The 22,222-nt window shown below is 35.6% G+C and overlaps 3 protein-coding genes across 3 annotated transcripts; 2 read left to right on the plus strand and 1 right to left on the minus strand.

The window, feature by feature from the left end:
• Nucleotides 1-95: 95 nt before the first annotated feature.
• Nucleotides 96-1,825, plus strand: LOC136968992 (uncharacterized). The gene is made up of 3 exons (XM_067263061.1): nucleotides 96-282; nucleotides 735-774; nucleotides 979-1,825. Exons 1-3 carry the CDS (start codon nucleotides 96-98, stop codon nucleotides 1,823-1,825), a joined length of 1,074 nt encoding a protein of 357 aa, XP_067119162.1.
• Nucleotides 1,826-2,464: 639 nt separating this feature from the next.
• Nucleotides 2,465-4,267, minus strand: LOC136968993 (protein FAM200C-like). Its single transcript, XM_067263062.1, has one exon. It carries the CDS (start codon nucleotides 4,265-4,267, stop codon nucleotides 2,465-2,467), a length of 1,803 nt encoding a protein of 600 aa, XP_067119163.1.
• Nucleotides 4,268-19,607: 15,340 nt separating this feature from the next.
• Nucleotides 19,608-20,174, plus strand: LOC136968994 (uncharacterized). Its single transcript, XM_067263063.1, has one exon. The coding sequence runs from the start codon at nucleotides 19,608-19,610 to the stop codon at nucleotides 20,172-20,174; it is 567 nt and encodes a 188-aa protein (XP_067119164.1).
• The last annotated feature ends 2,048 nt before the right edge of the window (nucleotides 20,175-22,222 follow it).

Below are 22,222 nucleotides of genomic sequence, written 5' to 3' on the forward strand. Positions count from 1 at the left end.
CAATAACAGCTGATATAAAGCAGATGTATAGACAGCTGAAGGGTAGACCTTAGGATTGTGACTTTCAACGAATAGTTTGGAGAGAGAGTTCGGAAATGCCAATACAAACTTTTAGTCTTAACACTGTCACCTATGGAACAACATCGGCCCCATATTTGGCTACGAGAACTTTGAAGCAGTTAGCGATTGATGAGAGTGTGGAGTTTCCGAGAGCCGCTAAAATAGTATTGAGAGATTTATATGTCGATGACATGTTGACTGGTGTAAACAATTCTGAAATGGGTAATGAAGATTAATGAATTAATTCAATTACTAAGGAGAAGTGGATTTGAGCTCCACAAATAGTTCACAAGTGAACCATCAATATTAAAAGATGTGTATAGTGGTTCGTTAGGGGACATGTCTGATACAACTAGGGAAACTAAGGTGATAAAAATTCTAGGCCCAGAGTGGCTGCTCCAGAGAAGATATTTTCATATGTAACTTCGAGTTCAAACATTATCAGTGTACTTCAACTAAGCGAACAATTTTGTCATCTATTGCGAGATTATTTGACCCATTGGGGTGGATTTCCCCCTTTGTAATATTAACTAAGATGCTGCTGCAAGAAATCTGAAGCTTAAACTATCTTGGGATGAACCTGTGCCTCCATATATTGATCATTTACTGGTCCATCCTGCAATACTACCTGCTAGACATTATTTGACTAAATGTATTTTAACCTATTTTCATAGGAAATATTTACATCTTACTGGACAAGCCTTATTGTATCAGGTAAGACAGATGTTTTGGCCTTTAAATGGAAGATCACTCTGCAGACAGGTTGTTCATGAATGCATTACTTGCTTTAAGACTAAATTAATCGTTTCTAAGCAACTTTTGGGTAGTCTATCTTATGAGAGAGTGAACCAAAATTATGTGTTCAACTGTACAGGACTTTTGTGGACATTTTCTTATAAAATATAAGAATCAATGAAGGGGTACTTATAATAAAATTTATGTGTGTATATTCATTTGCTTTGTGACTCGAGCCATACATCTGGAAATAGTATCTGATCTCGCATCTGATTCATTTATTGCAACATTAAAGAGATTTTTCTCGAGACGTGGTAAGAGTGCCAAATTATTTACGGACAATGCAAGAACATTTATTGGAGCCCAGGCAGAATTGAAACATTTGTACAACATGGTAAACAAGCCAGATGAAAAATTGGCTACTTATTTGTCATCCGAAAACATTCAGTGGAACTTCAATCCCCCTAGAGCCCCAAATTTTGGTGGATTGTGGGAGGCAGGAGTTAAATCTTTCAAATATCACTTAAAAAGAGTTGTAGGTGGTACAATCTTGACATTAGAAGAGTTTCTCACCATCACCAATCAAATCGAGGGAATTTTAAACAGTCGCCCCATTTCCCCTTTATCAGTGGATCCAGATGATCTTGAGGTATTAACACCGGCTCATTTCCTTATAGGTAGATCAATTGACACTATACCAGACATTGATCTCAAATCTCTATCAGACAGTAGACTTTCACATTGGCAACGTGTAACAAAAATGACTCAAATCATTTGGAAACGGTGGACTAATACATACTTAAATAATTTACAACAACGGAATAAGTGGATGATTGAAAGGGATAATATTAAAATAGGGACTTTAGTCATTATCAAGGAAGATAATATACCTATCTATGGTTGGTGGGAAGAATTACAGGTTTTCCCAGGATCTGACGGTAAAGTAAGAGTTGTGAGTGTAAAAACAAAAAATGGTACAGTAGAGAGTCGAAAATCGGAATCAATTGGGGACTGGGGTGATTCAGATTAGTCATTTGTTCTGATTACCAATTATGTACGAAAAAATATATTAACCTGTCCGGTGTTCAAATTTTTCTCCGTTGCGTGTCGCTTCGTGCTGAATTTTCGTCGATTTTAAGCCTAACGAAAATTTTTATAATAATAATCGAGGCTATCGTATCGTTAAAAATTATTTCTGCATTTTGTACAAACAAAATAAATATATTGAAGAATATAAAAACATGAAAATTATACTTTAGAAGTAAATTAGTATCAAAAACGTTCGATTGAGCACGACACAGTCCGACTGAAAATCGTGCCGATTACCGGCGATTCCGATTAACGACTCTACTGTATATTTAAACGAAGTGTATCTAAAATTTGTGTTTTACCTTTGGAGAACTGAAGTTGTGTTTTGTAAATAAAAAACAAATGTTTTTTTTTGTGTGTGTAATTTGTTGAACGCCTAGAACAGTGGTTCTTAACCTTGCTGGAGGTACCGAACCCCATCAGTTTCATATGAGCATTCACCGAACCCCTTTTAGATTGGAAAAATAAAATATAATTTTTCAAATTCAAAACACACGTATATATTTTATTGGTCCACAAAATAAACAAAACCATTACAAACAAAGAACAAAACATTAAGAACAAAGAACAAAATTTAAAATCAGTGTGACTGCTGCTGTTGCCTTTTAGACACCAGTTCGGAAATGCGAGGCTTTACCTTGGAAAGTGCCACTCGCATGTCATTTTCGCAACTAAGTCTGTTCCTTTTCTTCGTTTTAAGGTCCAGCATCCTCGAAAAGGATTGCTCGCAAAGATATGTTGTCACAAACGGTATCAAAATCTCCAGAGCTTTCTTCGCAATAGCAGAGTACGTTACTATTTGGTGGCACCAAAACGATGAGAGCGTTGTTGTTTTGAAGAGTTGCTGTTGAACCTGGCTCTGCTGAATTTCAATGATTTCATCCAGGTATGTATCATTGACATCTGTTTTCTCAACATCAAACGTAAACGGCTGCCTCACCCATGCTGGATATAACTCTCTTGAAGGGAAGTACCCTTCAAGAGACTTTGCAAGCTCGTCTAAGTGCATGGAAATTGCGAGCTTCAGTTCCCCCGATACAGAAATATCTCCGATTCCAGGCACATCATAATTCTTATTTACACATTCGTCTAGCAGGGTAAAGTTTGCAAAGTTACCGTTTTCTATTCGTCGTTTCCACAACGGTAGCTTTTTTTGAAACGTCTTCGGGGCTTCTTCCGCTTCGATGATGTTGACACCACCGCCCTGCATCTGTTGATTCAGATGATTGAGAGCTGCGAAGATATCAGCCATGTACGCAAGCATGAGAATAAATTCAGAATTTTTGAAGCAATATGCATGACCATGTTGGTGCTCTTGCAAAAACAGGGCTAATTCCTCACGTAGGGCAAAAACACGATTCAGAACCTGTCCCCGGGATAACCACCGAACGTTTGAATGGTACAGAAGTACCTCGAATTCAGACCCCATTTCTTTACACAACTCCTTGAAGATGCGGTGCCTCAGAGCACTATTTCGCACATAGTTCACGCATTCCACTACAATTTTTAAGACTTCTGCCAGTTTTGGAGGCATGGTTTTTGTTGCCAACGCATGCCTGTGTAGAATACAATGTGTAACAACGATGTGTGGTGCATCGGCTTTCACTAGCGCACCAAAACCAGACTTTCTTCCCAGCATGGCTGGAGCTCCGTCCGAACAAACTGCAGAAACCATATCCCACGAAAGATTATTTTCTTTGAAGAAGTCATCCACAAGTTTCTTTACATCGGCTGCCTTAGTTGTTGTTGTAAGAGGCTTACATAATAAAAAATCTTCCTTTATAACGTCGTCTTTCACATAGCGCACAAATACTGCAAGCTGACTTAGATTGGAAACGTCTGTAATTTCGTCGAGTTGAAGGCTGAATTTTGCCGGGCTTGAAATCAGATCTGCAACTACTTGGGCCAAGATATCTTTGCTCATGTCGTCTATTCTGTCACTGATGGTGTCATTTGAAAGAGGAATTTGGGATAACTTAACTTCAGCCGCTTTTCCCAGCATGATATTCGCCATCTTCAACACGGCTGGTTTTATGAGTTTTTCACCAATATTGTGTGGTTTGCCCTGCTTTGCGATAAGGTAAGCGACTTCGTACGATGCTGTAAGGATCGGTTTATCGATGGGTACAAAGCCGAGGACAGGCAGACTACCCTTTTCATCAAATCTGGCCCTCTTCACCTTGAATTCAGCGAGTGTTGTATTTTTGTAATTTCCATGCAGATTAAAGAAGTGTTCTCTTAGTTTTGCCGGTGCTAGACTAGAATTGCTCAACTTGGCATTGCAAATCATGCAACAAGGACGCTGACTCCCATCACGTTCCGTTATACATGTGAATCCATATTGTACATATTCGTCCGACCACTTTCTTTTTTTGCTCGACATAGTATGAAGGGATTAAAATATTAAAAAAGAAATCACACGACGTACAATCACGACAGTCACAATTCGAATACTGGGCGCACCAAATTTCCTGCAGCATAGAAAGGCCAAGCGATGTTGCGTGATCACCCGCAGCCAATGATAGCCGAGTGGGGCGTGTCATCACGAACGTATGAGTCGGGTGTGTGCTTGACCGTCTTGCAGGTCGTTTATACGTGTATTCGATTGGGACCTCTTCACTTCATTTCAGTTAGAGAGTAGTAGAAGTTAGAGAGTAAGAGAAGTTAGTTTCCCAATAGAACACACGTTATGTAGCATTAGTTTTCGAAACCAATACGGTTTCTACGTCACGATGACGTCAGGTGGTTGACCTCCGCCGAACCCCTGAGACTGACTCGCCGAACCCCAGGGGTTCGGTCGAACCCAGGTTAAGAACCACTGCCCTAGAAGGTTCAAGGCGGGAGGATGTTAAGTTCGATATTCAATTTAACAAAATTGTAACACGTGTGTTTATGTTACGTAATGTTGATGTACAGTCCACAGCTCTGTCACACGTGTCAGGTGTGTTGTGTAACTATAGACTTGAGAATGCGGGGAGAGATCTTCCTGCCTAGAGAGGGAAAAACTGTGTTTTCCCTTTGGTGTGGCCGGGCAGTGCTGACCGGAGTGTGTAGCAGTGCTGACCAGAGTGTGTGGCTGTGTGGCAGTGTTGTGCCTTTGTTAATTAATTGTCGGGTTTCTGAGTTACTCGCTTGTGGAGTGCCAGAGTATTACTCACTAGTGTTGAAAATAAATTACAAATAGGTTTGTTGTTGTGTTATAAATAATTTGTGTACTGTGTTTAGAACGTGTAAACAGCAACATGTTAGAACATTTTACAATGACCTAGTTACCAAACCCCACCACTCCCTCGCTGAGTCAGGAAGTAATTATAAACTTTCAACCCCAGGACGCAAGACACGTGCGTTTGTTTTCTATGAAAGTAAACACATGCCTTTGCGTTATATAATCTCGGTAAATAAAAAAACGTATTTTTAAAATTTTTTTAAGAACGCTTGTTTTGGCAAATTAACATTTACATATACTGTATTTTAATGATCGAAAATCTCGTTATATTTGAGTAATTACGGTTACTTGTGCTCACCCCGTTAGATTCTCGATTTCCCGAGGTGTTCAGTACATGACAACGTCCCGCGAACTTCGACCAACAGCTGCTATCAAGGTCAGAAAGTTGAAAACACGTGACTGCATGTAGATTGTATGTCTGTTCGCTTCATTTCAAATTTGTACCTGGACAAATTTTTCGAAATCCATTCTTTATAGGTTATGTGAAAAACATCTGTTTTTGTTATATACTTGGATATATTGATAACTTATAACAGATAACTTATAATTGGTTTATTATAGCAGTATCAATATATAAAAGTATATAACAAAAACAGATGGTACCTAAGGAGTAAACGCGATCATAATTCTAGATCGGTTTATAGTTTATAACAGATACTGCTATAATAAACAAATTATAACAATAAACCGATCTAAATAATGATCGTGTTTACTCCATAGGTTGACATATTATGTTCAGCAGATCCAGAGTAAAACATATGGCGTTTCTATTTCGAATATTATTGATTAAAACGGTTACATTTATTGCCAATCAGTATAAGACATCTGTCACGTCATCTGTCTTTCTACGTGTGTTCTACGTTTTGATTCAAACAGAAAATGGCGACTAGAATGCAAACTTCCGAAGAGATCGAGGAATATCTTTTTGATTCCGAATCAGATGAGGTAGACATATATATCCCTACATCATCTGAAGATTCATCATTAGAAGATGAAGCAGACATTGGCCTATCAGGCACAAGCGCAATCGCTGGGTATAACTGGGGTGAAGACGCGGAGTTTTCTCCTCCTTCCTTTCCCTTCCAGGGAAACAAATCTGGAATACGAGTAATTACGGATCGACATCTACAACTATCGACGTCTACAAGTACCACAAAACCACTTACAGTACCAAAATACAATGGAAATATGGGAGCAGTTGATAACCTTGACACGGTCCTGAGTTATAACCAAACACCCAGGAAAACCGTCAAATGGTATAAAAAGTTATTTTTTTCATTTTTTAGACATATGCACATATAATTCTTACATCTTATATACAGATAAACATCCAAACAAATATAGACATTTTTCAGAATTCAGACTCGAACTTATACAGCAAATTGTCGATAAATACACTCCTTTATATGATTACTGTCATACAAAAAGTGGACGCCCAAGTAAATATGAAAATCCAAAGAGACTAAAACTAGAAAAACATTTCCTCTCTCTTATACCAGCCACGGAAAAAAGCAAAAAACCGTACAGAAGATGCCACGTTTGTAAAAATTCAAAAATTAACCGCAGAAAACGCGTTCAATCCCGATATGAGTGCAAGAAGTGTAATGTCGCGCAGTGTGTTACTCCGTGTATGGAGATTTATCATACAAAACTTGTATTTTAGTTGTATTTGTATCTTTTGTTTCTTATTTCTTTACTATTTTATATAATAAATAATTTTGTACTGTATTTAAAAATAATATTGTATATATTTTGTATATTTTTTCTTATTTCTTTATTTTTTGCATTATAAATAAATGAATAAATAAAAAATAAAAGTATGTTAACAAACAATTTTTTAAAATTATTTTTCGAACTTAAATTTTTATACACAGAAATAATTGTTAAAAGTACAATTTCAATCAATCAATCAACCAATCTTTATTATTTGATATAACTTTTGTTATTACAAAGGGGGTTAAAAGAACATTATTGTTTTAAGGTAGCTACATGAACAAAGAAGTTGTATAATTTAAACAAAGTTAGCTTGGAAAAATTATCACCGAGTATAATTTGATAACAAAAATCAGATGGCAGAGTAGCAGCTCGGGTATCCAAAAAGAAGTTACAAAAATCGAGAAGGTATTTTCTCATATCCATCACTACTGATCCACAAAAAAAAAAAAAAAAAAAAAAAAAAAAAAACCACTTCTGAGTCGTCCGAGATATTAATTGATTTGCCATTTAGGTTTATGGAGAACCTATTCAGTCTAAACTGTGCACCAAATGACTTTAGTTTATAACTCAAATCAGACAATAAATAACGCATTGGACTCCACATTCCATTAAGAAAGATTTCACTGTTCCAACCTCTTTCAGTCAAATATTGAACATCCCTAAACCAATACAGGTCTCTCAATCGTCGATCACAGTCCAGAAAAAACAGACTCTTACTTAAACACATATACCTATATGACAATCCTATATTATTTAATAATCCTTTAGAGATAGCAGACCATGGCTTCAAAAAAGAATTACCATCCAACTTTGAAAGTCTCAACAATTAATCTCAGCCAAAAATAATTCATTCAATACTCTAAATCGTAATTGAATATTGTAAAATATATGCATGTTATTTTACAAAAATTTATCAAATGAATATTACACAACAAAACATCCTTGAAAAATAAAAGATAAATTGCAACGTGTATAAATTATATTGAAATTACACAACTACAATTATCAGGAAATGAATTTTTAGGATATCGTTGGCCCTGTCCAGCCTATATTCTTGTGTCCAAGGAACTGTCCAAAAAACTGCTATTTTTATTAAGGATACTTATAAGAAAAAAGGTTAACTGCTTCTTCGAATTTCGGTGTTAGCTAACCATGCATGATAATGTATGTGGATTTTTCATTTTCTTACCTACATCTTGTCATTTTGTGTATTTATTTATTGATTTAGTGTAATACTAACTTCCGAGTGGTGCACTCAAACAAAGAAAAGAAAAAAAAATAAATTTTTCTCACCACAAATTATATACGGTTGTCGCGCGTTTCTAAAATATTCGTTAAATACGTCGAATATTTTAAAAAAAAACTATAAACGTCTTTATATCACGCCCTTAGTTGTTCCTGGGGTGTGTGAGTGACGTAATAAGAACACGTTTATTGTTTTTTCTAACTTTTATATATTAAGTTCGTCCTGGATATTTTACATTATTATTCCTAATCTACGCTGCGATTATTCTTATATTGAATAAATCTTTTGTCAAGGCTCGATAAATATCGGAAATAAGAATAATATTTAATGCTCTTATATAACTGTAGTGATATGGGACCTACTCTTTCCCGAGTGCGATCTGTGTTATATATATGTATGCTACTCTATAATATATACTTTGTCGGATTTATATTTATACGTTATTTTATTTATTGTTCTAAAAATGCTAAAGTTAAAAATTTTTAAAGAATGTTAACAGAAAAAGTTTAAAATTAAAAAAGAAAAAAAATAGAACAAGCAATGCATAACGAGATTGGAATGTTGGGAAGTCGAAGGAGAAGAGTTCGTTTTAAAAAATTAAAGAGAAATGTTTCGAATTCGTTTTCTTTCATAGATTTTTGTTTAAAAAAAAGGGACCTGTTGCGATATTGTAGTCTCTACGATAATAAAGAAAAACTGTTCAATTTTCGTGTACTACCTTTATTTAATGAGCCATATAAAATGTGTAATTGTACTAGATTCGTATTATTTTCAATGGTATACAATATATAATTTTCTGAAACTAAATTTTTAGTTTTGTGCATATATATCTATATACATATGTATATAGCTAAAATTTAGAATATATATATATATATATATTCTATATTTACATAATCTATTCAGTTTTATCACATATAAAGTTCAAATAACTCAAATAATTTTTTTCTCTTTTAAAATCCTACTTTTCAAATTTACCAGTCATTTGTTGAACTAAAATTGGAATGAATATGTCGATGTTGAATGTTATTTGCTGGAAAATTTAACTTCTTCCTTCGTAAAATCTCTTTATTAATATTTATGTACTGATGACATAACCGTCGAAGTGTAAATAACAAATGTACATAATAAAGCAGTTTAAATTCGTAATAACAAATATTCATGTTTTAAATTACAGTTATATAAAGAGAGCATGCTACAAACTAAACCCTACGTGACAGATTAATCATTGTCAGAAAATATTGCAGTTAGCTCAAATAATAATTTACACTTTGTAAGGAGTATAAGTGCTTTCTAATGTAAAATTCATATTGAAATTTTTATTATATGAACGTTAATGTACTATCTTGTATATAAAATGTCTTAAAATATGTAAATATTAAAATTGACTTGTTAATTATATTTTGCATAAAATATTGGAATAAAACTAAACTAATTCCATATCGAATTGAACAGCGTGTAATTTGTTTAATACAAAACATAAATTCAAAGTTTTCTATTTTTTCGATTTATTTCAAGTACACATAAAACCCTTATTAATATATAACTTTCATATTATAGTGCACATTGAAAGTTTAGGTGATGGACCTGTACTTTCTGATAATTTAAAAAAATAAATAAAATAAACCACTAATGATTGCTTGACTTTTTCGGCAACATTTAAAATTTTGGTGGCCCTATCTGTTATCATATTTTATTCTTAAAAATTTATATTTTTAGCTGTTACAGAATGGCAGAAAAACTTAATTTTGTGGGTCGTGATTAATTTTATATAAAAAAATTGTAAATGCTAATAACGAGAAAATATCATTAAGTCTGACCATACTGGAGATACTCGTGGCCCCCATTCGTGTGGGTCGTGTGTATCTCCACTATTCTATTCCCTCAACTTTTAGTCATCAAAATTTAACACCGTCAAGTCCCCTAATAAGCACACCTCCCTGCAAAATTTCAGCAATTTTTGACAAACAACAGAAAAGATATTAAGCTGCAGAGTGTGAACAAAATCGTGCCCCACACACACTGACATCCATACATACAGAAATTACACCAAAAAATTTTTGCATTTTTCGACGTTGTGACGCAAAAATGTAAAGACGAGGGAGATGATATTTTGCCGGATCATCATATTTCCCTTTGTTACACGTAACAACTGAGAAAGTAACAATTTTGTTTTTTGAAAAAAATTGCAACCCGGACTCAAAACTAAAGTCTCAAAGGATTTAGCAGTTTTATATATTGTATAAAATATATGAAATTATTATTAAATTATGAAATGGTTTTAGTAATAATATTAAATGTATTTATTTTTATTAATAATAAATTGAATTAATATTACATACCACAAAAACATACGAGAAAAAACACCAGCAGAATCGTATATGTTACTTTTCTCTTTCTCCGCCATTCTATATTAAAATGTCGAACTTGGAATGTTCTCTACACTGCTTGTTTATTTTATTACAAGTCATCAAATCTACATATCTGTCAGATAATATATACAATTCCGCGCATTAAAGAGTAAAGATTTTTTCTATTGGTTTGATTCACACAACCATGATATTTTCACTTGATGTAACAGTTTAATTATGTTTAAGAAAAAGATTCGTCACTTATATAATAAAACAATATCATTGTTACATTCTTAGTATAATAATTCTGAAAGAATAGAATTAACAGAGTAAGAGGAGGTTGCAAGTTACGCTGCGGGCTGGTTTTTTCTTCCAAAATGTTTTAAATTATTTAAATAAAATTATTAAATTATCTATATATATAATCGAGACGAGTTGATAATAATACTCGTAATAATAATCAGTGCAGAGCAGAAACGGTTAGGAGTTGAAAGTTGAAATTTGGTACACAATTAGGGTACGTCACGAGAACGCATACTAAGAAGGGATTTTTCGAAATTCTTCCCCACAGAGGAGAGGGACTGGATTAAGGCTTAACACTTCCATCAACAATGGAAGTGTTACGTAACAATGGAATTTTTAAGAGAAAGCGACGTGCAAGACGCAGATGCAATTTTTTTTGTTTTTGCGGGAAATTGAACATATTTTTAGATTCATCTAAAAATTCTGTAATTAGTCTGGAAACAGGGAGGACCCAATTCTTGCATTCTGCGAAAACGGGTAAAGTTGACTGTAACGTAATAATTTTCATTTTCTCTAAAACGGCTAGGAGTTGAAAGTTGAAATTTGGTATACAGTTTGGGTACCAAATTTAAGTACCAAAGTGTTAAGTAACAATGATAGTGTTAAGTAACAATGGAAGTGTCAACAATGGAAGTGTTAAGTAACAATTAAGAACAAGAGAAAGCGACGTTCAAGATTTACGGGCTCTAGGAAAAAAAAAAAAAAAAAAGTAATATGTTGGAACATATTCGATTTTCAAATTTAAACGGATTAGTTCGGTTTTTCTCGACCTTTCTTCTTAGAACATTCGATGAAAATCGAACGATATAATCAGAACACGTCGTGAAAATCGAACAATATTAGAACATTCGATTTTCAAATTCGGCCTTTCTTTAGAAATACTTAGTTCGTTGATGAAATTACTGTTTTTCTTTTGTGACTATAACGTAATAATCTTAATTATCGCTATCGTTACTTTTGCCCGAACAACGTCAGCCTACCTGCTAGTTTAATAATATTATTAATTACTAAAATAATTGTTTTAGATAAGGCATGTAACGTCTTCCTCTAGTACCAAACTACTTAGTCAAATTATTAATTATAGAATATTAATACCTTGGATATTTTGGCTTTGTGTAATTATATAGGAATCGGAATGATGATATATATTTACGTTTTATTTAAAACTACAATTTAATTACTAAGATATATAAATATTGCTATTTAATAACGTGCAAAAATGCAATTGTATTTTCTGAAACTATTTGAAAGGTTAATAAAATATTTCAATATATATTTATATGGTTAATAATAGCGGGGTTGAGGTCGAAGTTTTAAACGCGAAAACGTGTATGTCGGACTTTCAGCGCCGCTTTCCTGTAAGCCTAGGAGTTTGACAATGGCGTTTGGAATGTCGAGATTCAGTCAAGATTCAGATGTCAGTTGTGATTCAACTGACTTTCCAAACGCCATTGTCAAACTTCTAGGCTTACAGGAAAGCGGCGCTGAACGTCCGACGTACACGTTTACGCGTTTAAAACTTCGGCCTCAATCTCGCTAATACTTGTTTGAACTCTTTGCTCCCTGTAAGCACTAAGAGGGCCTCTTTTAGCAAGCCCATTTTGTGTTCGGTCAGATCTTCAGTGGGGGTGGCCGGGTTGTGAAGGACAGGGCTCAACATATCTGGAGGGACCACCCCTCAAAAAATTACTGGAAAATTTTCGATTCGGGTCATCCAGAGTGGTAGGCGCCATCTCGACCGCTTGGTCATGTCGCAGCTTTAATAATATTTTAATAAAAATTTGTACGAAACTAGCACTACACAAACAATCCTCGATATAACGCTGTTGTAAATAACGCCATCCAGGTAAAGCGCTAATGAATATTTCTCAACAAATCCCATGTAAATATAGTGGTATCTCACTATATATTTAGTGGTGGTAGATGTAAACCTATGAAATTATAAAAGAATGGTTCGATTGCGTATGTATCGTATGCAACATCTTCTTGTAGTGTTTAGTTCTCATTGCACCGTTTTCAATCAACTTTCAACATTTATTCTTACAAGATTTGTTTTAATTAATAATTACGTTATTTTACGTTTAGTATAGTTATTTAGAAATTTATGTATAGCCAAACCTCCATTTAACACTAACATTTGTTTGCTTCTGAGATTGGCAATAAATTCAACAAGCGCTATACTTGAGTATTGTTCTTCAAAATATACGTACACAGAAACTGGTTGATTGCCCAACGTATGTCGGAATATGTGAAATACTATTGTGTAGTGATAGTTTCAATTTCGTTACCATTTCAATATAATATTCACAAATAAATCTTAATTTCTCTCTATTAATATCGAACCACGCCTTTATTAACAATATTTTGGTATATTATATTTCGTTTCGAAGTTTCACCTTACCATTGATATATATTTTGATATTATATTATCAAAATATTTCATGATAGTGATAATGCAACATAAATCAGTCTGTGAGAAAAATTGGTTCGTTAGAAGCAATTTTTTCCCCTGGACAAAGTGTTCTGCCACAGTTCTGTGCAAGGTTCTCTAATGTTCCATCCGTGAATCCATATCTCCCAAAGAACTACGGCTGTTTTGAACCTTAGAATTTCTTTCATATATCTTTGCCCACAACTCAAGCAGTTGTCTATTTAATTACTGTACCAACATTTGCAAACGAATGTCGATTTTTGTCAAAACTCGAACAACACTATACTGCTCTTTCTTTATATCGCTGGACATGCGGCCCAATTATAGATACTGTTGTCTTACATTCTTGCGCTTTGACAGTGTTACTATTTGCCGCTCGTGGGTACTGATGTTTCTGACTTGGTAGTACCTTATGTCAAAATCACTGATGTATTTTCACATAAGGAATGCCTGCCAGGAGGCCGCAAGAAGACTGGGTTGGGAAAGTTAAATTTATTTTAAAATGAGTTATTTTTGTTAAAATTGCAAGTTTCCCAAGTTATTTCTTAAGTTTGGTAGTTTTTAAAATGTTTGTTAGTTTAATGTTTGTGAATTAACTTTAAGATTTCGAATAAAATTTTTGTTTAGGAAAACGGCTGCCAACACCTGCCAACAGGGATTGGCGGGAAAAACCACACAAGAAATAAGTACTATATTTTGGAAATGCTTAACCTACTCTGATTTTAAATTGAGTGTATTCAGGATTTATTAGTTTTTTATAATTAAATTACAGACTGCACTATTGGTACGTTTGATGAAATAATTACACTGCACAACAATGAAAACATTTCGGGCTCAAAATTAGCATATTCTTATGTATTTCCATCTGCTGAATTCAAAAATTATTATTAAAATGACCAACTAGCTTTTGCTTTAGAGATACAGTGACAAGTTATTTTTTTAGGATCTACATTTGTATTTGGGGAAAATATATTTTTTGGGAATTGTCACACTTCTCAACTGACATAGCACAACGTTCTCCATATGGTTATAAGTTATAAACATAATAAATGTAGCTATGACATTGAGTTTAATATTGCTTCTGTTTTTCTTTTTATAAAATTCCTGGTTTTGAAGTGCTTTTGAAGTGTAATACTGGTTATACCAAAATGCCACAAAAATGTATGAATTTAGTGAACAATTTTTGTTATATTTCTGGTGAAATAACATTTTCGTCACAGAAACTCAGTCTGACACCTCTTGTGAAGACTGCCGATTACCATTATTTTGGTATGAAGGTAGGGACCAGAATAAGTCATGGGCTTTACATATATGTTGCAACTGTTGTTCAGTTATACTGCGAGAATGGCTGAATAATAAAAAACGATCTATGGCTTTTGCTGTGCCTATGGTTTGGCGGGAGCCTACAAACCATACAGATGACTGCTATTTCTGCTTGCCTCCACCTATAATGGCAGGATTGTCAATGAAGAAAAAACGAGTAATTAATACCCAAATTTTGCATCTGCTATTCGACCTATTCCACATTCAGATAGTTTATCAATTCCTATTCCACCCCAACATTATGAGCTTAAACTAGAAAATGAAGAAAGTGTGGGAGAAGAAGAACCCAACAAGCCTTCCGCATTCCATGACCCTGATTTTGAGGTAAAAAATGATACACTACACAGACTGAGTCAAGTGGAGTTGGGTGAGTTCATTCGAGACCTTGACTCGTCAAAGAATAAGGCAGAACTTCTCAAGTTATTTCTTAAGTTTGGTAGTTTCTAGGGTCAAGACTACAGTAATTGAATCTTCTCCAACGTGATGTCGGGGTCTCACAATACAGAGAAAGTCAGCAGGATCTGCTGCCTTTTCTTTTAGAAGAAAAACAATCTGGTTGTTTGCTGCGACATTAATGGCTTGATGAAATGTTTGAATTTTAACCATGATCCAAGTGTAAGATCCGCGAATTTACGCATTTGTCGGAAATTGAAACAAATCCGACGGAAGTACGCTCCAGCTGAGAAAATTAGATCGTTATCGCCGTGATAAGAATCTGATGGGAAAATTGACAGGTAAGTGCCAACTCAGCACTGTTATTGTCAACATTTGACGGTCATGTGATCCCATTTGACGGTCATGTGGTCACGTTAAGGAGATAAAAGCGAGAGTCGCCGAAACTCGGGGAGAGCGATTAAACGGGAAGTTACATCGGGACATTGTGCGCATTCTGTCTCCCGGACCTCCATACATCGGACTGGACCCAAGAGAGAGAAGACACCCGTTGGAAGAACATCCACGACAACGACCCTTCCATACAACGAAGTTCGTCGAATCGACTCTCCGCTACGCAGAAGAGAGGTATTTAGGGGCTAGAAACTTGTAAACTCTCTCCGTGAGCAAACCATTAGAACTAGGGAAATAGAAAGAGCACGCGCTTTGCGAGCTAAGTAGAACTGTTTGACTCTCCTCCAGATAAGAGTATTTGTACCTGTATTTAACCGCATATAGATCTGTATATCCTACATTTAGTTATAGAATAAACGTTTATGTTGTTATGTTAATTAAGACCTGTCTCCTGTCTATCCAAGGACACCTGTCGACTTACTGACACACTCCCCACTCGCTTGCCCTCCTATCCATCCAACGACTCCGAGATCGGGTTTTACCAGCCCGTGCAGATTAAGGGTCGAGTTACACACAACAGTGACGTGCCGGCACAGTGACCGTTTGGTGCAGTAATATCGATAAATATCAAACAGCCAATCAGAGTTTCATCTACGACACTTCTATGATTGACAGAATACAGATCACGTGTCGTAGACGAAACTCTGATTGGCTATGTGTGATATTTATCGATGCTTACTGCACTGTGCCGGCACGTCACTGTTGTGTGTAACTCGACCGTAAGTGGTCACCAAGGGATTAACCCCTGACCCCCTGCTTATCTCACACAAGTGAATAGAGGCTATTCATAGACTCTTCCAAGTTTGGTTTAAAAGCTGTATTACTTCACAACGGCAGCCGTCTTCCTTCTATTCCTGTTGGTCATGCTGTTCACATGGCGGAGACTTATGCAAACATGATAGTTCTCCGCGACTCAATCAAATACGCTGAACACAAGTAGAAAATCTGTGGCGATATAAAAGTCATCGCTGTACTCTTAGGAATGCAACTGACGTACACTAAATACTGTTGCTTTTTATGTATATGAAAAAGTAGGGATAGGAAATCACATTACATTCAAGCGAACTGGCCTACAAGAAATCTTGACTCTACCGAGAAAAATGTCGTTGCCGAACCTCTCGTGGACCCAAAAGAAGTTTTTCTCCCACCCCTTCATATCAAGCTGGATTTAATGGAAACTTTTGTTGAAGGTATGAACCAGGAAGGACGGACATTTAAGTACTAAGAGACGACTTTCCTAGATTAAGTGATGCAAAGGTTAAGGAAGGTATTTTTGTTCTCCAACAAATTCGACAGCTTCGATAACTTCGATTCTGCATTTGACCGAGTTTTGGAAGGAAAAGAAAAGGAAGCTTGGGAAGCCTTAAAGGGAGTTATTTGTAGATTCTTAGGCAACTAAAAAGATGATAATTACGCTCAGTTGGTGAAAGTGCTTCTGGAAAAATACCATTAACTTGGATGTGATATGTCCCTTAAAATCCATTTTCTCCACTCCCACCTAGACTTTTTCTCTCCTAGTTGTGGCGCTGTCAGTGATAAACATGGAGAAAGATTCCACCAGGATATTTCTGTAATGGAACAAAATAGGGCCGTTGGAATGAAACAATGCACCAGAACTCACAAAAGGCAAGCCAAAAGAAAACAATCTCACGAAGTCACCACATGATTCTCTTCACACTGAACCACCTGCCAGATATTCTTCCATCAATTTACAACTCTTAGAATGTAGTTGTAATTAAAAAAAAATCAAAGTACTTTCAATGTTGTTAGCATATGTAATTAAAAATTATCATTTTCTCTTAAATCAGGAGTCGGCAGTTTGTCAAGTGAGAAGAGCCAAATTGTCATGGAAACAAGATACCAAAAGTACCAGAGAGCCGCATCGAGGTTTAACTGCTTGGCCGATCGCCGACCGTGTTCAAGGACGCCCCCTAGTGCGCGTTACAGGCATTCCCTGACAATAATAAATTCCTATTACAAATATACTGAATTATTTATAATGTTATTGGCTATTGGACAAATGAGTAATAACAATTTATGCTGTTAATGTAAATAATAATTTATATTGTTAATTTAAATGTGCGAAATACGACACACGTCAGGGGCGCCTCTAGCGGCCGTTTTCGGCATAACGTTACACGGACAGACGGACATGCATTCAATAGGTTATATATATAGATATGCTTTAAATGCTACTGCTTCTGGCCAGATTACGGACCGACACGCCGTACTGCACTCCTTCCTCTACTCTTACAACCTCCATTCCTCTCCAGACTGTCCGCACTGCGGTGCGGAGGAGACCTCCGCCCACTACTGGCTGGAATGCCCAGCGTACGACAAGGAAACTGAGCCGCGCTCTGTCCCTCGACCAACTATACTGGCCAAGCGCAGCAACCAAACCTCGCAACCACATCCTCTCCCTGAGTGCTTTATTCAAAGATCCGGTCGTTTCGTCTAGCCGCCAGACGGCGCCCATCAGAGGAGAAGCGGACAATTGGCCATAGCCTCCATATGAACCGGGGGAGAGAAGAAGAAGAAAATGCTACCACTCGCATGCGATTCATATTGATCAACGCGAGTGGTCATGTGCGGACGAGCTAAAGAATGGTACAGAGTATGCCGTACGAGTTGAAGTTTGTTCGGCGGCTCTATCTCATAAACTCATAAGTTATAAGGTTGCTTGAGATGAAGTTAGATTGGAGTTTATGTCCGAAGAGCCGTAAACGTCTATGCAAAGAGCCACATGCGGTCACGAGCCGCACTTTCCGACCCCTGTCTTAAACCGTTAAAATCACATACTGCCACCTATTGTATATCACAGAAACTAGAGCCAATAAAAAATTTTCTTTGTCATATTCGATTTTCTCACCCCAAAATTAGTAAGATTTCACTCATGAAATAAAGGAAACATTTAAAAACATCTTTTTTTCTTGTGCAGTGTTATTTGTAAGCTGCAGGACTTACCCGCCAGGAGGTTACAAGAGGACTAGGCTGAAAGATAAATTTATTTTAAAATGAGTTATTTTGTAAAATTTGCAAGATTGTTACTTAAATTTGATGGTTTTAAATGATTAATTTTGTTTTAGAAATTTACTTTAAGATTTCGAATAAAAGTTTTAATTTGCAAACCAACAGCTGCCAACTCCAACCACCAGGGCATGGCAAGAAAAACCACACAAGAAATAACTAATGTATTTTGGGAGTGCAAAAACAGTGCAGGATATTAATTGTGTGTATAAAAAGTTATTAGTTTATTATAAGTAGATTACGGTCTGAACGTTTGGGCAGTTAGAATGAAATAATTTTAAATTTGAAAACTTCAAGACCTGCTCGCCAGGAGGCCGCAAAACGACTGGGATGAGAAATATAAATATATTTTAAAATGACTTATTTTGTTAAGTTTGCAAGTCTATTACTTAAGTTTGATAGTTTTAAATGATTTATTTAGTTTTATGTTTAGGAACTAACCTTAAAAATTCGAATAAAGTTTTTCTTTAGGAAAGCTAACAGCCGCTAAAACCTGCCACCAGGGCGAGGCAGGAAAAAGCACACAAAAGATAATTAATGTGTTTTTAAAATGAAAAACTGTTGGAAAAATAAATTTTCTACATTTTCATGATCTGTCCATAGGTGGCAACACCGATCGTTTTGCTGTGAGCTCCCTTTTTTTTCCCGCCTTTTTGTTCTCTCTTCAGATGTGTGAAGTTGTAGTGTTCCTTCTTTTGTGTAAATTAAAGTTTTTGTTAGCTATAACAGTGTCTGTTACAGATTTAATCATCCTGTTTCAACAGGTTATGGGCCCAGATCGCTTTAACTGTGCGATGGAACTTTCTAGACTTCACATTGGATATTTAGAAGGCAAGTCTAACTGGTCGACTTGGAAATATAAAATTTGCATCGTGTTAAGGAGTATTCCTGGTGCAATGGACGTTGTTGAAGGAAAAATTTCGAAACCGGAAGAATTAGATTCCGACGCTTCAAAGGAAGAAAGAACAAGGTATGAGAAAGAACTATTAAATTTTACTAATTACGACAGTAGTGCCTTGTTAGTTCTAACTTGCAATTTGTCTGAAGCAGTGGCGTAGCGTAGTGGGGGCGGCAGGGGCGGCCCGCCCCGTGGTTACGGCGATTCTTGAAGGACGTTGTGAGGCAAAATTTCGACAATAAATAATAGATATCTTGTAAAAATACCTAAATAAGGGGGCGGCGAAATTTTCCTCCTCCCCGGGCGGCTGACACCCTACGCTATGCCACTTGTCTGAAGAAACCTTAAAGAAAGTCATGCGTTTTACGACAGCACGAGGCGTCTGGTTAGAATTACATAGATTATTTGAAGGCGTCTGTGAGGACAAGGCTTACGATCTTTGTATGAGATTTTTTGGTTATAAACGTCAAGTTGGAGATGATATGGCCAGCCATTTATCAAAACTAAAAAACATTTGGAATGATTTGAATGTAGAATTGACAAAAGACAAAGGAATGGAAAAGTTGCCAGATTTATTGTTAATTTGTAAAGTCTTAGATACTTTACCTGACGACTATTTTTCATTTAAGTCAAGCTGGCTTCTTATTTTAAGAAAAGATCGTACTATAGATAATTTAACTGTTCAGTTGTGCTCGTATGAAAGAGCTTTAGTTTGTAAGGACAATGAGAATGAAAATCAGGAGGTCTTAGTTACTAACACAAGTAAGAAGCTGTTCAAATCTAAACCAACGGGAAAGTCTAGTTCAGATATAGTTTGTCACTATTGTCACAGATCTGGTCATAAAATAAAGTATTGTTTTAAAAGAAAAGCAGATAGTAAAACTAAACAAGAAAGTAAAGAGTTTTCTGCGAGGATATTGTAGAGATAATAATTGTAATATGACTCTCTTGACAATTATGTCGAATATAGTACTTAGTGAAAATGATAAAGACTGTTGGTATGTGGACAATGGAGCTACTAGTCATACTACCTATCAACGAAATTTGTTTTGTGATTTTGAGCACTTCAAAGATCCACATTCAGTTACCACAGCTAATGGAGATAAAATATCTGCAATAGGTAAAGGAACAATTGAAGTAGAAGCATATGTGGACAATACATGGAATAAAATTACATTATGTAATGTTTGGCTTGTACCGGATCTTAAGAAAAATTTATTTTCAATGTTAGCGGCTCAAGATCGTCATCACTCCAGTTTATTTATATCAAAGGCTGAAGAATGTAAATTAAAAGTTGATGGACGCGTAATAATAACTGGTAAACGTAGCCGACATGGAGGTCTTTTTAAGCTTAATTTAAGAAGTGTAACATGTAGTAAGCCATGTGAGGTAAATGCAGTTACTAAGTCAAATTTATTACAGATTTATCACGAGAGGCTGGGTCACCAAGACAAGAGACATGTGAAAACAATTGTAGAGCGAGAACTTGGTGTTAAAGTCCACTTAGATAATGAAATATGTGAAGGATGTGTTTATGGCAAATCTCATAGATTAAAGTTTGGAACACGTCCACGTGCTACAAAACCGGGTGAACTGATACATACGGATGTATGCGGACCGTTTGAACCATCTATGTCTGGTTATAGATACTTTGTTTTATTTAAAGATGACTTTTCAAGAATTCGATTTATCTATTTTATTAAGAAAAAGTCTGAAGTGTCTGAAAAGCTAAAACAGATGATAACTGAAGTTAAAGTTACTGGACATACAGTCAAAGAAATTCTGAGTGATAATGGCAGAGAATTTGATAATGCTATTGTTAGAAAAATTCTACAGAAAAATGGAATAAGACAACGATTGACTATGCCATATACTCCAGAACAGAATGGCTGCTGTGAACGTGAAAATAGAACAATAGTCGAGGCAGCAAGGTCCTTAATGTATACTAATAAAACTTTCACCCAAAAGCTATGGGCTGAGTTAGTAAATACTGCAACCTATATCCTAAATAGAACAAGTCCATCAAGTATTGAAGGTAAATCGCCATTTGAACTGTGGTTTAATAAAAAACCAAATATTAAACACTTGAGAATTATTGGAAGTACCTGCTATGCCCATGTACCCAAACAACTAAGAAAAAAATGGGAGAAGAAAGCACAGAAAGGTATCTTGATAGGATATGATAATGATAATGGTTATCGCATTTGGGACAAAGAAAATAACAAGCTCATTCGTTCGAGAGATGTCACTTTTCAAGAAGAATCCTTGATAGTTAGAAATGATAACTTGAATATACCTCATCCAGAAATAATCATGAAGCCTGATAGCTTACAAGAAGACGATAGTTATCTGAATGCTGAAAAAGAAGATTTGAGTTTCCAAGATGAAGTTCAGAGCAAAGAGGCAACACAACAAATGACTCTACGGGATCGTTCAGAGCTTATACGTCCCAGAAGATTTGATGACTATGTTATGTCAGCGATCTCAAATGCTTTTGAAGATCCGAATACTTATACAGAGGCAATTACTTGTGAAAACCGAGAGAAATGGTTAAGTGCTATGAATTGTGAAATAAAATCCTTAAAAGATAATGAGACATGGACCCTTGAAGAGTTACCAGATGGAAGAAAAGCAATTCCATGCAAATGGGTATTTAAAACAAAGACCAATCCAGATGGTTCAATAGACAAGTTTAAGGCAAGACTGGTAGCGAAGGGATTCTCTCAGAGAAAAGGAAAGGATTTTGATCAAACATTCAGTCCTGTTGCTAAGTTAGGAACAATTAGAGCACTTTTAAGTGTTGCAGCAAATGAAAATATGTCTCTGACACAATTTGATGTCTCAACAGCTTTCCTATATGGTAAAATAGACGAGGACATTTACATGGAGCAGCCAGAGGGGTTTAGTGATAGTTCAAATAGAGTCTGTAAGTTAAAACGAAGTCTTTATGGACTTAAACAAGCTTCACGAT

Source organism: Centruroides vittatus, unplaced genomic scaffold (assembly GCF_030686945.1).
Source record: "Centruroides vittatus isolate TY-2023 unplaced genomic scaffold, ASM3068694v2 contig_1683, whole genome shotgun sequence".
Lineage (NCBI taxonomy): Eukaryota > Metazoa > Arthropoda > Arachnida > Scorpiones > Buthidae > Centruroides > Centruroides vittatus.

Bases quoted from the DNA above. Each gene is read 5' to 3' on its own strand.
- LOC136968992 (XM_067263061.1), top strand. From the start codon at position 96: ATGCCAATACAAACTTTTAGTCTTAACACTGTCACCTATGGAACAACA. The intron at 283-734 runs GTAATGAAGATT...CTATTTTCATAG, and splicing joins TGTAAACAATTCTGAAATGG to GAAATATTTACATCTTACTG. The intron at 775-978 runs GTAAGACAGATG...GAATCAATGAAG, and splicing joins GACAAGCCTTATTGTATCAG to GGGTACTTATAATAAAATTT.
- LOC136968993 (XM_067263062.1), bottom strand. From the start codon at position 4,267: ATGTCGAGCAAAAAAAGAAAGTGGTCGGACGAATATGTACAATATGGA.
- LOC136968994 (XM_067263063.1), top strand. From the start codon at position 19,608: ATGCGTTTTACGACAGCACGAGGCGTCTGGTTAGAATTACATAGATTA.